Below are 17808 nucleotides of genomic sequence, written 5' to 3' on the forward strand. Positions count from 1 at the left end.
TAGTTTTTCTTTCTTTCTTTTTTTTTTTTAACTGCATTTTAGGGAGTATGGATTACTGGAAATTATCCAGAACACATAAAGTATTTAAAACACAAACCTTGCTTAACCAAAGTTTTGGTCTATTTTGGTGTGATCATTTATTCACTATAGACTGAAAATATTTTTTCTCTTTTGAAGCTTATGGTTGTAAATCTATACTTCTGGTTCAATTTATCACTATCTAATAAGGTGGAGAAGCTGTTCAAACTGACCCACAGAATGCAGTATGCCCAGAAGAGGCAAGAACAAATATTTTCAAGACATAACCAGCCATTATATCTTAGTATGCTGGTTCCAAATTAAAATATTTTGTAGACAATAACAAATACAGATGAAAATATTTTGTGTAAAGCTCAAACCTTTAGCATCTAACAAGTGCACTCTAGTTCCAGCATCTATGAAAAGAATACATCCTCCATTAAAAACAGAGTAAGTGCTTCTCCCCTTCTTCCATAAAGCTCAAGCAGTTTCCTTCATCTCATCAGTCCAGCCAGCTCCAGCTTGCCTTTGCTGGAAACTGTCATGATGCACACTACCAACACAGTGTTTAGGAAAAATGAGTAAACACACCTTTTATTCACACTTTACAAAAACCCAAAAAGAAACCCTAAAGAAAGCTATGCATTGGTTCTATATCAATAATACCAGCTTTCCAATGTACTGATTATAAACCAGATGTGTTTGGTGTCAGCACAACTTAAAACGGAAGGCAAAAAATAAAAAACTATCACAACAAAATCTTTAAAAAAAAAAAAAAAAAAAAAAAGAAAGAAAGAAAGAAAAAGCAAACCTCAAAGGAAAAACCAGGTCCCAGACAAAGATTCAAGATCAAAACCTTTTGTAGAATTTTTTTTTTAAAGGAAAAAAAAAAAGAATCTTTTACTTAAACAGTATGTAATTTTATTTTCTCTTAGAATAAGCACATTTAAGTGCTGAACATTTTTCATAAAATTTTAAGTCATTATCCAAAATGACTCATTCTCTGTATAAAAACTGTTATTAACATTCAACAATTTCTCTTAATGCTCACTGGGTACATGGTGTCCTTTTGCTTCCCTGCCTGCAGCTGAAACAAAAGCAGTTAGACCAAGTTCCCTCTGAATTCATTTGTTTTTTGAGAGAATGAATGAATGAAAACAGAACATAAAGGAGTTAACTTTGCAAAGTTAAAGCTGGCTTTAATCTCTATTCTACTAATGGCACTACAGGCAAAATACAAGGTATAATATCTTTTATCTTGGTTGACATATTAAAATGACTTGGTCACTTTAAAAATGATCTGAAGTATTGTCTTAGGGACCTGTTTTGAAAATACATCTCATTTATTTTATACTGCTTCATAAACGGAAAATTACTTTTTTTCTTTTTTAAAAAAAGGGAATGATTTTTTAAAAACATGGAAACTAAGGAATACATGGAAAACAAAAAGAATTCACATGATAGTAGTACTCTGGGTGACGAACAGCACTGTGCAATGACGCCAAGAAGCAGTGCTTGGGTCTGGCAAACAAAGACCCAGGGCTCCCCACCCTATGAACACATTCCAAAATGTGATATTCAATGCTTCACAATGGAAAAACCCACAGCTCATACAAAAGGATTTTCATAAAACTCTCACAAATGTTAAACAGTATTTAAAAAATACAAAAGAGGATGCACAGATTTTCTCTGCATGCACAGGCAGTGCTTGGTGGGAACAAATTCAGGCAGGCACAGTGGAGATAGGACAAGAAGTGTCTCAAAAAGGAGTTAAGAAGCTGTACCTAAGCAGCCATAATTTTTTAACTTAAAAAAGTTAAGGATTTAAAAATATCAGAATGTACATACATCAACCATTACACATTCAGTCCATAAATGCCTTCAGATCATTCACTACTCAGATTATCTGTCCTGGTAAATAGTTTTTTGCAAAAATCCAGGAATTCATCAGTAAGTTGTCTCTAGTCCAAGCAAATGTCCTAAACTTTAAAGAGAGTTAAATTTAAAGAGCAATGTTCTCAATTTAAAAACAAAGTAGTACAAAAGGGCTAACAAAACCCTAACAGTGCAAATCATCAGCAGAGAAAGTCTGTTGCAACTTCTTTTACAAGCTTTATAACACATGAAACAGGTAAAAAAAACCTTAGCCTTAGATTACAATACAATCATTTCCAAATCTGATTTTTTTAGTACAAAATTTCATAAATCAGGTTTTCTGTGGATCATATACAATCATAAAGGCTAAATTCAAATTCTATATTTTACAAACAAGTCTGAAAAAGGAGGGAGTAAAGTATGGAAGAATGATCTCTGGATGTTATTACTGGCCTCAAAAAAGTAGTGCTACAGATTTCTGTGCAAAGAGAATATGCTGTTCAGTTTCCTATTTCAAGGCATGAAAATATTAAATTGGATAGAAGAAACAGGAAAATTATTTGCAACAAATTAAAGATAGGTGCAAACACACCAATCCCTGTCTAACAGTATATAAAGCATACTGGGCTCAGAATTTGTTTGCTAGCACCTGGCTTTCATACTATATCCTTATCAAATGATCAGACTGAAAAATCATCATTAAGAAAAAACAAACAAATAAACAAATCTAAGTGGCCATACCTCACTCCCCTATATTCAGAATTTTTACAAGTTTACGAGTAAAACTGAGGTCATCCTCTGAAGGTACTTGACTACCTCCTGCCAGGAAGGTGAATGCCATTAACCTGGGGCAGGAAAGGCAGTAAGAGCTCCAGTTGTGCAAAAAGTGAGAAGTGGTCAGAGGGGATGAGTGGGTGTGGGCAGCCGCTGATATTGTTCTCAACTAGCCAATGGTGGTCCAGAGGTCCCAGGATGCCTAAAGTGTTCAGCTGAGGTTTAGAATAGAAGATGTAGTCAATTATACCCTGAAAAACAGAAGGCAGAAAGAAAAATAAGAAAATGGCACATAAAATGACACTGAAATACTGAGAACTTTCAAGACATATCCCCAGTCATGTTTGGTAAACAAAGAAACTTACTGGCCTGTAGAAAAGGGCAGTTATTACACAGATCAAATAGCATCCCCAAATTGAAAATGAAGAAACCTTAGGGATGGTAATCATTCTTCCTCTTATATAGATTGTTTCAAAATCTTTAACGAGACCTAAAGAATCCTTCATGATATGGCCTCTGCTTCTTTTTCCTAACTTAATTTGTGACACTTTTCCTTGCTCACTACTCCACTGCCACACTAGCCCTTTTTGGGGAAGCAGGGTGTGAAATGAGGTACAATTCCTGTAGGTGATAAGCTCCATCCTCCTCCAGGTCCTCCGCACATGTCTGGAACACTTTCTTCTACTTGTCACCTGGCTAAGTCCTTCTTAACCTTCAAGTGCCAAGTTTAATTACTTTCGCAAGGCCTTCTGGAATCCTACCCTCATCCACTTAAAGCTACCACCTGATTTTTTCCCTTGCTAATGCATACCCTAAAGTGCAACTATATACTCATTTGTGTGGCTGAGATCTACATTCCCACCAGACCATGATGTCACAAAGGCCAAGCACATCTCTGCCTTTCACACCTTCAACAGCACTCAGGCACAGCATCCGGCACACAGCTAGGATACTCTTAGTTTGCTCCTCTCTGTCCAGTAACTGTAACAGTCTGTGCTTTACATGCTCTTGGCCAAAGTATTTAAGCACATTCTAAATTCTTCCCAACTTTCTACCAGTAACAGCAGTCAGAAGGGAAACACCTCTAATCTCGCCCACCTTTTGGTTATCATCCTCCCCTCTTCTGCCATCAACCTCCTTGAAACGAAAATCTGTAGCTGGTTTTCTCTCTCATTGCTCAGTTACTCTTCAACTCATTGTATTCTAGTTTCTCTGACCATCTCTACAGACAACTCTGAGCAAATCTTTCTGAAGCTTAACACTCACTCCTCTTTCCCTAGAAAGGCTTTCTTTCCTTGGCATTTAAGTTCCTTATACTGTCACGGTTTTCCACCTCTTTGGTTACTAACATCATTTACATGTTAGTTTTGCCCAGTCTACTCTAGTCTCTCTTTAACTATACATACTCATCTCTTCCCAGTGTTAAATCATTATCTACAGTTCTGTAGATCCTCAAAAGTCAAATAAAAAATTTTTTTAGTTTTCAACAGTTTCTCAAAGGAGTCTAAATAACCCTCCCCTCTAAAATTAAGCAACAGTTAACACAAGTATTTACACTATTCCACTAGACAATCTAACCTGAATGATTATTTTTGATTATTATTTTGATTATAATAAATGATTATTATTTCTAACCTGAATGGTTAGAAATGGAAAACTAGGATTTAAGAGAGCAAAAATGCAAAAGATGGCAAAAAAGGACAGTTGAACACAAGTCCTAAACAACCACAGATCATAAAAATGAGGAGAATTACTAAGGAAAAAAAACCCATATTGTAATAATACATTAATTGTATAAGAAGGCATATAAACAATATGTGTATTATAAAATTTACAACAGCTAATAGTAAACTATATTTTGGTTCTCAAATAGTACTGTTTCAGTTAAACTGAAATAAAAGAAATGGAACATCAAACTAACATCAAATAAAATACAATGGTCCTGCATATCCAGCTGTTAGTAATGAGCCCATTAAAAAAAAAAAGTCCTAAAGAGATGACAGGTAACTCAGGATTTAATATCATTATTTCATCTGATTTCTAACCCTGGAAATGATTCTAATAATATCTATAAAGTAGGGGTGGAATTCTAATCACACGGAATTCTACGTAAGAATACTGCTGTCAGCTAATTCGAGATGGCTTAATTCCATTCTGAGTGTTAACATTTAAAGCCATCACAAAATTAAAAAATGCTCTTAAAAAAAAAAATGGAGTTTTAAATGTTTATTCATCTCAAAACTCACCTTAAAATCAAATGTGTAATTGGTGTAAGGCATCAGGCCACTCTCATAGGCACTCTTTAACTTGAAGCCATGAGTGATCCTTCCATTGGTTGTCCCATTTTTCCCATTACAGCTGAAGTTTGTAAGACTTTCATTGTATCTCAGTTCCTTAAAGTCTTTATGATTTGTTTCTACTCCACCAGTGCTCAAATATTCCACAACACCTATAAAGAATATAAATGTACTTTCTGCATTGTTAAGTATAATATACTATGTGCAATACATAACTAAACAGATAATTCAATAGTAAAGTTTTAAATCACACATATTCTCACTTTTTAAAATGTTTCACTATTTTCCACCTTTGCCAAAACTTGTATAAACACATTTTTCCATGGTTTTAATCATAGTGAATATTTTACACTTTACTGTACCATATGAACTTACATCATCTCAATTATTTTTTTAATAATTGTGTAATACAACAGGGCTGACAAATAGTATTTGTTAAACCAGTTTCCTATTTCTTAAAAAAAATTCATGTTATTCCTATTTTTTTTTTTTAAATTACCACCACAATCAGCATCTTGGTATGTAGGCTTCTGCTCAGGGTTAGTATGAAATACCAAGATTAGGCTTCATTGTGCTTATGAATACATGAATTATGAAAGAATGACAGAGCCATCTCACCATCTCTGGACACTTTTTCCAGTGTGCTAAGCAGAAGGTGGGGCTTCCCTGGTGGCTCAGATGGTAAAAAATCCACCTGCATTGCAGGAGACCTGAGTTTAATCCCTGGGTTGGGAAGATGCCTTGGAGGAGTGTGTGGCAACCCACTCCAGTATTCTTGCCTGGAGAATCCCATGGACAGAGGAGCCTGGACAGATACAGTCCATGGGATCGCAGAGTCAGAATGACAGAAGTGACTTAGCACACACAGAGGAATAAGGTGGGCTCTGCAAATATTTAACTTTCATTTAATCACTTAGCAAAACTAGACATTTTCCCATGTGTTTTGTTATTACCATGCAACATAGAAATGAGTCTTAAGATCTGTATCATGTGACAAGAGTCTCTTTTTGCCCCTCACATATTTTGTAGCTAAAGAGGATGAAAAGCAAATAAAGAACTTTCCAGTAATCCCCAGATGGCTTTGATGAGAGGGACTAAAGAATTATGGATCTTAGGCACCTTTATTTCCCCGAAATCAGATTTTAATATAAATTTTATTTCATTATCTTTTCTTTCATCTATTGTGATAGCAGCAATATGCCACTGAATTTAACTACTCCAAGTGCATATGTGTGTGAATGCATGCATTCATGCATGCAAGTAAGTTCAAGGAAAAGTTCTCTTGAGTATCCAAGAAAGTATGGTTGTTACTCACTGTATTATCTATGGAAAAGTTTAAGAATAAGGCTTTCTGTATTCTTCCACTCTGTGACTAAATATCAACATTCTTGATCTTTTTTTGTTAAAACCACTGTCTGACCTCTGTAAATAGAAAAATCTCAAATTCCACCTGAGATGCACAATGTTTCTAATCACGTCTACCAAAATTTGAGATTGTATGATATATGGTCAAATTTAAACTGGATTATATTACCACATGCTGGAATCCCAGAGTCTGTCTTAATAACCTTTTCAGAGTCTGCAATACATATAACATGGGGATAATAAAATATGCCCATGTGTTTTCTGAAGATGATTAATATCCTTCCTCTGGAGGTACCAGAGGATAATACCATTACCATTTACTATTTCATTTTATAATGAAGTGGTAATAATACCATTTCATTTTCAAAATGGTCTCCCTACTCCACATAAAAAAAATTTTTTTAACCTGATTGATAGCGGCCACTATAAACTGAATTTTCATTTTGACTAGATTTGGAATTATCAGAAACAACACATTACAAAAGCATTTTAAGTCAGCAAGTGTTCTATGTAAAATAGTCTTGTTTTGTTTACCAGAGTCCGGCAAAGAATTAAGATCTGCACATAACACTAGTGGAATAGTTCCAAATTCTCCTAATACACTGGACTGGAGACTTCTCGAGGCTTTATCAATAATATTCTTCACTTCTGAGAGGAACATCATCGTTTGAACCAACTTCACATCAGAGTATTCAGGGTCCCAATGCATATGAGCATTAGCCACAAGAATAAGCTGTTTTTCTGTTCCAAGATGTGGCTTTCCAGCTATATTAGATAAAAAGAAAAGAAACAAAGCCCATATATTCTCACATGGTCTGAAAGCAAGTAATATCTCAGAGTCCTGGGAATAAAAAAAAGAACGCTAAAATCTGGTTGAAAATCTCCCATCTGAAAACTGATCTACCCTCTGTAACAAACCTGAGAAACAGACATCTGGCCTCTGGGATGAGTACTTCCAGCACAGGGTATTCACTCTTTGAACAAAGAGAGCCCATTCTATTTGGGATAGCTTGGTTTTTAAATAGTTCCAGCTCCTTAAAACTTCTGATCTTCTAGATATCCTAAACTGAGCATCACAAAATTAAACGGACATCTTTTCTTAAAAAACATTTAAAACAGTCACTAAGTTCCATCTTTCATCTTTTCTGTCCCTCAGATTAAATATCCCCATTTCCAACTGCTCCTCAAGTGACGGAAGTCTCAGTTCTTAGCATGATGATCGCTCTCTAAATATACATTTAATTTGAAATAAGTGGTCCATTTCTCCAAGACTTAAGACCTTTAAAATAATGACTAAAAGCAGGTCAGGAAGAGAAGTCAACACAGAAATATCCCTGTTGCCAAGAAATTGTATTAAGTGTACAGAATTCTTCTCTCTGAGCAGTTATTTTAACTAATATTTACTTCAGCATTTTATGTGAAAAATTCTCGAGCAGAAAAAACCTTGTTTTATGCCTTTTAAGATTTGAAATACTTTTCTAGGCAATGCTTCCTCTTCTTGAGCTTTGTGGTAGAGAAAAATGGATATGAGATTTTAGAAAAGATTTAAATTCTGCATTTCTTCAGGCATTAGACAAGAGTATTAATATGAAACATTTTCTGTCTTTTATTCCATTTTGGAGGCCAAATTTTACAGGAAGTGGAAAGGTCACTCACATGATATTTCAATCAATTCCTTTCGAAGCTCTAGCAGTACGGCAACTCCTATGTTATCTTTTGTCATGACTCTGTTCAGCATGGCTTCAGACCCTTCTGAATTTGCCATGGCTAGTTGATTAAATTCAACAGTGTGTTTCTGAACCAAAGTAAATCTAAAACAAAACATACACAAATATAAAATTGGGAATACCAAGACATTCGTTTTGTGGTAAATGCAATTTCCCCCCAACTTCCTTAACAGATATGATGACATGTAAATTACATTACAGAAAATCCTCCACACTTAGCACTAAGCTTCCCATGTCCATTTCAGTTGCTCTCAGTCTGCCACAGATACAAATAACATCTTGAAAAACTTTTACAACTTAAGATAATGCAGTCATTTTCTATTTAGGTTTCATGTTGGAATATTTCATCTTACAATTTTGAAATAATTTTCTTCCAAAGTATGGGCTTAAGAATCTCTCTACCATCCCAGAGGGAATGCAATCACAAAGTGTTTCAATTAACAACTGGAGTTAAACCCTAGAAGACACCTGAAAAAACAGCAGAACTTTCAACATGTCTTCCAAAAACATTTTTTCTGATGAATCAAAACAAAACCCTTTAAATCATAGTACTGTTTTCTTGAGAAATAATATGGTGCCTCATTCTCTTAGTTGCCAACTAATTTCCATTCCCTTGACCCTCATCCTGCAAATACAGAGAATATTTTAAGAGTAAGATGACTGGGGAATTCCCTGGTGGTCCAGTAGTTAGGACTCTGACTTCCACTGCAGGGGAACAGGTTCAATCACTGCTCAAGGAACTAAGATCCCCACATGGCATGGACCGCCCCCCCCCAAAAAAAAAGAAGAAAGAAAGAAGATGACTTACTTTTCTGTTTTAAAGAATATTGCACAGCCATCAACATGTTTTCTTTCTTGCTCTGACATTGTCCTAGCTCTAGATTTAGGACTAAAGAATCCATTGTAGCCACGTTCTTTCAGTTCTACCAGAAAAAAACTGTAATACTGTTCTGTTTCAACTTCCTGAAAAATTGTAAACAGCAGTTATTTCATAAGACAAAAACCAGTCATATGCACTATCTTTATATGTACAGTCTGAGACCTTAAAATAAATTCAAAGGACTGATCTGAAGAATGAAGAATTACATCTTTTCAATGTAATTTATCTGAAATCAATCATAACACCTACTGGTCATTTTACAGGTACCAGTTGATAAAGTACCTTTTTGCTGTTTAGGAGTAAAGAATGGAAAGCCATATACCCCTATGCATATGTATTTCCTTATATTTTAAAACTGGGGTAAACAAAAATCAGAGCAGTAGAAGGAACTCCACAGATCAAGTTTCAGACCACAAGGAGAAAGTCACTTGCCGAAGGTCATGTGTTATTATGAGGGTTGGACTGAGAACCCAGTTACTGTCTACCAGATTCAATGTTCTTTCCACTTGGCCCTAATTATTCAATTACCACTGGTAGTAAAACAAAATTATACCTTGACAGTGCCACAGTTTCAGAACATTGCCACCCAATTAAAAATAGTGTGGAGGGACATAAGGGAGGAGCAGGTAAACATTTAGCTGTAATAGCAAACACCAGCTTAACCCATTTGCTTAACTTGGCAGCACAGTACTAAAAGCACAGGATGCAGTAAATGTTCCCGGAATTCAGTCAATACAGGAAAAGTCCGTATTTTAAGAACCGCTAAAGCCAGGACTTCAAATGTGTTAATGTAATACATACTCAAGCTATTCCTTGCTTGATCAAGGGGCATTTCTGCAATTTAAACAAGTATTCTTCTGATGACTTACCTGAAGACTTATGATATCAGCATTGCAACTCAAGATTTCTTGAATAATGGCCTTTTTCCTGTAGTCCCAATTTAGTGCCCATGATGGACAGTAGCCATATAACTGCCGGGTCGCATATTTATCACAAAGAACATTATAGCACATGACAGAAAATAAGGCTGTAGGAAAGATAACTTTACTTATTCACACACGTGGCAGAAAAAAAAAATTAATTTTGTTTCACTTAAAACTAAGTTTGATTTTATTCATTCAATAATATATTCACAGGAAAGCTATCATATGCCAGACATGGCATAAGTCAGATAATAAAGGAAGAACAGATATATGAACAAATATAAATAACAATTGTGTTTCCCACTACACAAGTACAGACAGAAGGTTCAAAAGGAAACAGACTAAGATCTTGAGTCCTTCAGCTTCTAAGACCAAGACTCCTCATTTCTATGCTCCCTCCACCACTTCATCAATTATTAATGTAGAATGTACTCTGACATTTATCTAAGAAAACATAAGTTTTTTCTTAACAGTCATCTCTGCTTTTCTTCTACAAAGCAACTATTAATTCACATGAAAGAAGAACACCATTGCACCCCTGACAGAAGTGCCCAAACTATTTTCATACAATTTTAAAAGATTAGAGGTCATTAGCTTGATTTCTCTCTCAAGTAGGTGTTTTCGCTATCTTATAATTTTGTATTATCATACATCTGGAATACTGTAGAATTTGGGAAATTACAATATAGAAAGATTTGGGTGTGTTTATTATAACTGAATTTGATCAATACTTTAGAGCAGAGTTTCTCAAAAGCAACACCATGGACATCATGAATAGGTAATTCTTTGTTGTTGAGGGCTGTGCTATGCACAGCAGCATCTCTGATCTCTAGCCACAAGATGCCAAGAGCACATCTACCACTTGTTGACAATGAAAAAATATCTCCAGATGCTGCTGAATGTCTTCTGGGGGATAAAACCGCCCCTGGCTGAGAAGTACTGCCTTATACCAAACTTTCCTCGACAATGATTATATAAAGGCCAGTTACACCAGGGTTTCCCTAGTGGCTCAGACAGTAAAGATTCTGCCTGCAATGCGGGAGACTTGGGTTCGATCCTTGGATTGGGAAGATCCCCTGGAGGAAGGAACAGCCACCCACTCCAGCATTCTGGCCTGGAGAATCCCCATGGACAGAGAAGCCTGGCAGGCAACAGTCCAGGAGAACAGAGTCAGACACGACTGAGCGACTTCCACTTCACTCACACAAGCCTTTATTATTATTATTATTATCTTCAAATCAAATCAACCTTAAGCGTTCTACTGTAATACTGCCCATAATCTAAAGGATACCAACAATACTATTAGGTTTATAAAGACAAAGTAAAAATAAGATTAAAAAAAAAAATCAGGTTACCAACCAGTTGGCCGTGTTCTGTCTGGTTCTTGTAACATAATCCAAGATCTTGGAGGTGGCTGTTCTGTTGAAACTAGTTGAACATAAAACACAAAATTAAACAATATTCTTAGACGTCTTTCTAAAAAAACGGTTTAATCAAATGACCACTTACTTCTTTTTGCAGTACCTGCCAAATTATCAAGCAAATAGTTCAGTAGCCTTCTTGTTCCATCTGGCTCCAGATAGAGGTTCAATATGTCCTGGGTAAGTGGATTTCCTGGAAATATTTTTAAAATAGGTAAAATGAAACAAAGACAAATATTAAAATATTTCAAAACTTAAAAATATACCAAAACTATCAGATCATTTGTGTATTAACTATGTAATTGTATATATTAACCACATATATAAATATATATATATTAACTCAATATATCAAACTAGAAAAAATATTTTTTTCAGTTTTTGATGTGAAGAGTAAAAATAATTCATACCACATTACATACAAGTATCCAAAAATGATTACTAATGGACTGATGTCAATCTAGAAGATATCTAATAGTGCTCTGCATTTGACCCTGCCTCTTCAACACTTTCATAATGATCAAAAGCAAGCAAAACGGGATTGGGGGAAGAGTGGGAAGAAGGACTAGGAGAAGGAAAGGTGAGAGCCAATATAATCAACCTGAGAATCATAATTTAAGAATGCTACAGAGTTAATAAGGAAATATCCTACTGAGAAATGCAGTCTAGCACTTAGATTTTTCAAAATTCTAAAGAATGAAATAGCAAAATGAGACAGATTTGGTTTAAGATTAACTCACTAATGAAGGGGGAAAACCCCAGAGCAGTATTCCAACAGCAAATTCAATCACTGTTTCATAAGTGCCAAAAATGAAAGCAAATGCAATGGTTTACATGTACTGTTAAGAGTCTGAAATCTCTCAGAAGGGTTTCTTACATATGAGAAGTAACAACACAGTACACTGTTTAAAACCAAAGTTCTTATCCATGTTCCATTTTAAGAAAGACTAGTAAATTCTATAGACTGAAGACAGTTAAAATAATAAGACATTTTAATTTGAAATTTTTTTTAAGTATGGAATTTAAGAATCATCACCAAACAGAGAAAAAAAGCAATCTGCATTTATTCTTTTCTCTTGTGAAAGAACAAACACAAAAAGCAGAATGAGGACAAGGGACAGGATCTAATAGAAAGCCAGCTCACCTGTGAGATAGTGGAATATCCTTCATAAAAAGCCAGATTACATGGGTGGGAAGAACAGCTAAATTAGTTGGCTTTTAAGATCTCTACAACTTTAATAACTGTAAAGGTAAAAATGTGCTCCTATAAATGCAAAGTATTAATTACAGGAAAACAAGTTACAACATATGTGTACAGTTCTTTACAGATACCAGAGTCCTGAAATTTTCATTTAGTCACAATCCTATGAAACAAGTAGCTATAACTTGAAAGTTACCAGGACCCTATGGGTGTGTTGAGAAAATGAAGTCAACTAAAAATTTCTCAGTACAAGGTAAGCATCCTATTCTAACCAGATTACACTTAACACTGTCTTTTTTACTACTTTCTAGCGTAAAAAATATTTAAAGGCAATCACTGAGGTTACAGAATTCCAGCTGAGCTAATTAAAATCCTAAAAGATGATGCTGAGAAAGTGCTGAACTCACTATGTCAGCAAATACAGAAAACTCAGTAGTGGCCACAGGACTGGAAAAGGTCTATTTTTATTCCAAATCAAAAGAAAGGCAATGCCAAAGAAAGTTCCCATTACTGTACAACTGCACTCATACCACATGATAGCAAGGTTATGCTCAAAATCCTTCAAGCTAGGTTTCAGCAGTACGTGAAACAAGAACTTCCAGATGTAAAAGCTGGATATAAAAAAGGAAAGGCAGAGGAACCAGAGAACAAATTGCCAACATCCAATGGATCACAGAGAAAGCAAGAGAATTCCAGAAAAAATACCTACTTTTGCTTCATTGACTATGCTAGAGCCTGGCTCACAACAAACTAGAAAATTCTGAATGGGAATACCAGACCACCTTAGCTATCTCCTGAGAAACCTACATGTAGGTCAACAAGAAGTAACAGAACCAGACATGGAACAATGGACTGGTTCAAAATTGAGAAAGGACGTGGTCAAAGCTAAATACTGTCACCCTACTTATTTAACTTATATACAGAATACATCATGTGAAATGCCAGGCTGGATGAATCACAAACTAAAATCAAGATTGCCAGGAGAAACATCAACAACCTCAGATTTGCAGATGTTACCACTCTAATAGTAGAAAGCAAGAGGAACTAAAGAGATGCTTGATGATGGTGAAAGACTAGAGTGAAAAGGCTGGCTTAAAACTCAACATTCAAAAACTAAGACCATGGCATTAGGTCCGAGCACTTCATGGCAAACAGAAGGGGAAAAAGTGGAAACAGTGACAGATTTTATTTTCGTGGGCTCTAAAAATCACTGAAGACAGTGACTGCAGTCGTGAAACTTAAAGACACTTACTCAATGAAAGGAAAGCTATGACAAACCTGGACAGCATATTAAAAAGCAGAGACATCACTTTGCCAACAAAGGTCCCTATAGTCAAAGCTATTGTTTCTCTAGGAGTCACGTATGGATGAGAGAGTTGGATCATCAAGAAGGCAGAGTGCTGAAGAATTGATGCTTTCAAACTGTGGTGCTGGAGAAGACTCTTGAGAGTCTCTTGGATTGCAAGGAGATCAAATCAGTCAATCCTAAAGAAATCAACTCCAACCCTGAATATTCATTGAAAGGACTGATGCTGAAGCTCCAATACTTTGGCCACCTGTAGTGAAGAGCTGACTCACTGGAAAACATTCTGACACCGGGAAAGATCCAGGGCAAGAGGAGAAGGGGGTGACAGAGGATGACGTGGTTGGATGATATCGACACAACAGACATAAATCTGAGCAAAATACAGGAGATGGTGAAGGACAGGGATCTGACTTTCTAAGATATTAAGATGAGGTGGCAAGAATACACAGAAGAACTATACAAAAAAGATCTTAATGACCCAGATAAGCACAATGGTGTGATCAGTCACCTGGAGCCAGACATCCTGGAGTGTGAAGTCAAGTGGGCCTTAGGAAGCATCACTATGAACAAAGCTAGTGGAAGTGATGGTATTCCAGCTGAGCTATTTCAAATCTTAAAAGATGATGCTATTTAAGTGCTTCACTTAATATGCCAGCAGAGTTGGAAGACTCAGCAGTGGCCACAGGACTGGAAAAGGTTAGTTTTCATTCAAATCCCAAAGAAGGGCAATGCCAAAGAATGTTCCAACCACAGCACAATTGCACTCATTTCACATGCTAGCAAGGTTATTCTCAAAATCCTCCAAGCTAGGTTTCAACAGTATGTGAAATAAGAATTTCGACATGTATAAGCTGGATTAGAAAAGACAGGGGAACCAGAGATCACATTGCCAACATCCATTGGATCACAGAAAAAGCAAGAGAATTGCAGAAAAACATCTACTTCTGCTTCACTGACTACACTAAAGCCTTTAGCTATGTGGGTCACACAAACTGTGGAAAATTCTGAAAGAGTTGTGAATACCAGACCACCTCACCAGTCTCCTGTGAAACCTGTATGCAGGTCAAGAAGCAACAATCAGAACCAGACATGGAACAATGAACTGGTTTCAAACTGGGAAAGAGTATGTCAAGGCTGTATACTGTCACTCTGCTTATTTAATTTATATGCAGAGTACATCATGCAAAATGTTGGGCTGGATGTAGCACAAGCTGGAATCAAGATTGCCAGGAGAAATACCAATAACCTAAGATATGCATAACACTACCCTTATGGCAGAAAGGGAAGAAGAACTAAAGAGCCTCTTGACGAAGGTGAAAGGGGAGAGTGAAAAAGCTGGCTTACAACTCAACATTCAGAAAAGCTAAGATCATGGCATCCAGTCCCATCATCTTATGGCAAATAGATGGGGAAACAATGGAAATGTTGACAAACTTTCTTTCTCTGGGCCCCAAAATCACTGCAGACAGTGACTGCAGCCATGAAATTTAAAGACGCTTGATTCTTGGAAGGTTTGAAACCTATGACAAACCTAGACAGCCCATTAAAAACCAGAGACATTACTTTGCCAACAAAGGTCCGACTAGTCAAAGCTATGGTTTTTCAAGTAGTCATGTATGGATGTGAGAGTTGGACCATAAAGAAGGCTGAGCACCAAAGAATTGATGCTTTCAAACTGTGGTGCTGGAGAGGACTCTTGAGAATCCCTTGGACAGCAAGGAGATCAAACTAGTCAATCCTAAAGGTAATCAACCATGAATATTCATTGAAAGGACTGATGCTGAAGCTGATGCTCCATTTCTTTGGCCACCTGATGCAGAGAGCCAGTTCACTGGAGAAGACCCTGATGCTGGGAAAGAGTGAAGGCAGGAGGAGAAGGGGACAACAGAGGACAAGATAGTGGGATAGCATCACTGACTCAATGGACATGAGTTTGAGCGAACTCTGGGAAATGGTAAAGGACAGGGAAGCATGGTGTGCTGCAGTCCATGGGGTTGCAAAAGATCAGACATCAATGAGTGGCTGAATAACAATAAATGGATGAAGTCAAATGGTATATTTTCCACAACATACGTGCACTTTTTTTGAAATTCCTTTAAATTTATAATTAATCTGGCTTTTCATTGCCTGGAAAAATAATATACGTAGGGTAAACTTAAAAAGTACAACACAATTCTGCAATTAAAACATGATGTTGAGCCCTCAAAACTAAGGAAGAAAAGTGAGTGAGAGAAGCTACTTCTGAAGAGATGAAGTAAACATACTTTTCCCTGTTCTTCCCACCAAAAACAACTAAAGCCTCTGTAAAGAAACATAAGACTGAATGAAATGTGGGTAAGAAGGCAGAATGATCAGGGCCTGAGGAACACAGTAGAGAACTCCTTGAATTCACTATTTGCCTAACATACGCCAGATACAGAACTGAAAAAGCCAGCAACGTGAACATATAAATGGGAACAAGGGAAAAAAAAAATCCAACAAAAGCGGAAAGACCAGGAAACGGCAACCTAACAAAACAAAACTCATAGATAGCAGCATCTTTATTCCAGCTAAACACCAAAGAAATAAAGAGCAACTACTAAAGATATACAAATAGATCATTCAAATGTACTTAGACAAATTAAAATGGTAATATAAAAAGATGCTCAAATAACCATAGAAAAGCAAGAAAAAGAAAACAAAAAACCAAGCAAGGAGAAAAAATAGAAAACAAAAAATGAAGAGGCAGCTGTAGCCCCAATAAATCAATAATTACAGTGAGTGTAAATGGTCTAAATATACCAATTAAAAGATAGAGACTGGCAGAATGGATTTAAAAACATGACCCAACTATATGCTATAAACAAGAAACTCACTTCAAATATACCAGTCTAAGCAGGTTGAAAGGAAAAGGATGGGGGGAAAAAAATCATGCAAATATTAATCAAATAAAAGCCAAAGTGATTATATCAATATCAAATACAGTAAATTTCAGAGAAAATTACCACAGCATGAGTGGTCTTGTGTAATGACAAAGGGCCAATCCTCAAGAAGAACTGGCAATTCTGAATGTGTACTCATTAAGTAACAAAACTCAAAATGTTTTTGAGAGAGGGGTATTGATATCTCCAAGTGTAATTTTAGATTTCTCTATTGTCCTTTCAAGTGTAATTTTACATTTTCCTATTGTCCTTTCTTTTAAATTTGTGGATGTTTGGTTTTATGGCCCAGGCATGAACCTTTTTGTCCCTTGGGCACTGAACAGGAGTTGTATTCTGCTATTATTGGGTAGGTGGTCTATAAATATCAGTTATATCCAGTATATCTGTCTAATACCTCTTGGACTGATGGCATTTGTGGACTTTTGTCTGGTTCTATCAATTTTTGAGAGAGGAGTATTAATGTCTCCAAGTGTAATTTTAGTATGTCAAGACTGAGTATTTTCACCCTGTTTATTTAACTAATATGCAGATTACATCATGTGAAACGCTGGACTGGATGAAGCACAAGCTAGAATAAAGACTGCCGAGAGAAATATCAATAACTTCAGATATGCCAATGACACCATCCTTATGACAGAAAGCAAAGAGGAACTAAATAAAGAGCCTCTTGATGAAAGTGAAAGAAGAGACTGAAAAATCTGGCTTACCACTCAACACTCATAAAACTAAGATCATGGCATAAAGTCCCATCATTTCATGGCAAACAGATGGGGCCACAATGGAAACAGTGACAGACTTTATTTTCTTGGGCTCCAAAATCACTGCAGATGGTGACTGCAGCCATGAAATTAAAAGATGCCTGCTTCTTGGAAAAAAAGTTAATGACCAACCTAGACAGCATATTAAAAAGCAAAAACATTGCTTTGCCAACAAAGGTCCATCCAGTCAAAGCTATGGTTTTTCCAGTAGTCATGTATGAATGTGAGAGTTGGACCATAAAGAAACCTGAGTGCCAAAGAATTGATGCTTTTGAACTGTAGTGTTAGAGAAGACTCTTGAGAGTCCCCTGGACTGCAAGGAGATCTAACTAGTCAATCCTA

General features: G+C 36.2%; 1 protein-coding gene across 4 annotated transcripts in view; it reads right to left on the minus strand.

Annotated features, from left to right (window-relative positions):
• Positions 1-580: 580 nt before the first annotated feature.
• CNOT6 (CCR4-NOT transcription complex subunit 6) overlaps positions 581-17808 on the minus strand; it is an 82708-nt gene continuing 65480 nt past the window's right edge. For 3 of the 4 annotated variants that reach the window (XM_055539046.1, XM_055539050.1, XM_055539049.1), the window contains 8 exons: positions 11369-11473; positions 11219-11287; positions 9806-9963; positions 8865-9019; positions 7986-8140; positions 6864-7094; positions 4914-5116; positions 581-2918 (listed from right to left, as the gene is read on the minus strand). In XM_055539046.1, coding sequence (XP_055395021.1) covers positions 2706-2918; positions 4914-5116; positions 6864-7094; positions 7986-8140; positions 8865-9019; positions 9806-9963; positions 11219-11287; positions 11369-11473 — 1289 coding nt within the window. In that variant the 3' untranslated portion in view covers positions 581-2705. The remainder of the gene's footprint in view (positions 2919-4913; positions 5117-6863; positions 7095-7985; positions 8141-8864; positions 9020-9805; positions 9964-11218; positions 11288-11368; positions 11474-17808) is intronic. The other variant, XM_055539047.1, reaches the window with a different exon arrangement.

Source organism: Bubalus kerabau, chromosome 1, assembly GCF_029407905.1.
Source record: "Bubalus kerabau isolate K-KA32 ecotype Philippines breed swamp buffalo chromosome 1, PCC_UOA_SB_1v2, whole genome shotgun sequence".
Classification (NCBI taxonomy): domain Eukaryota; kingdom Metazoa; phylum Chordata; class Mammalia; order Artiodactyla; family Bovidae; genus Bubalus; species Bubalus kerabau.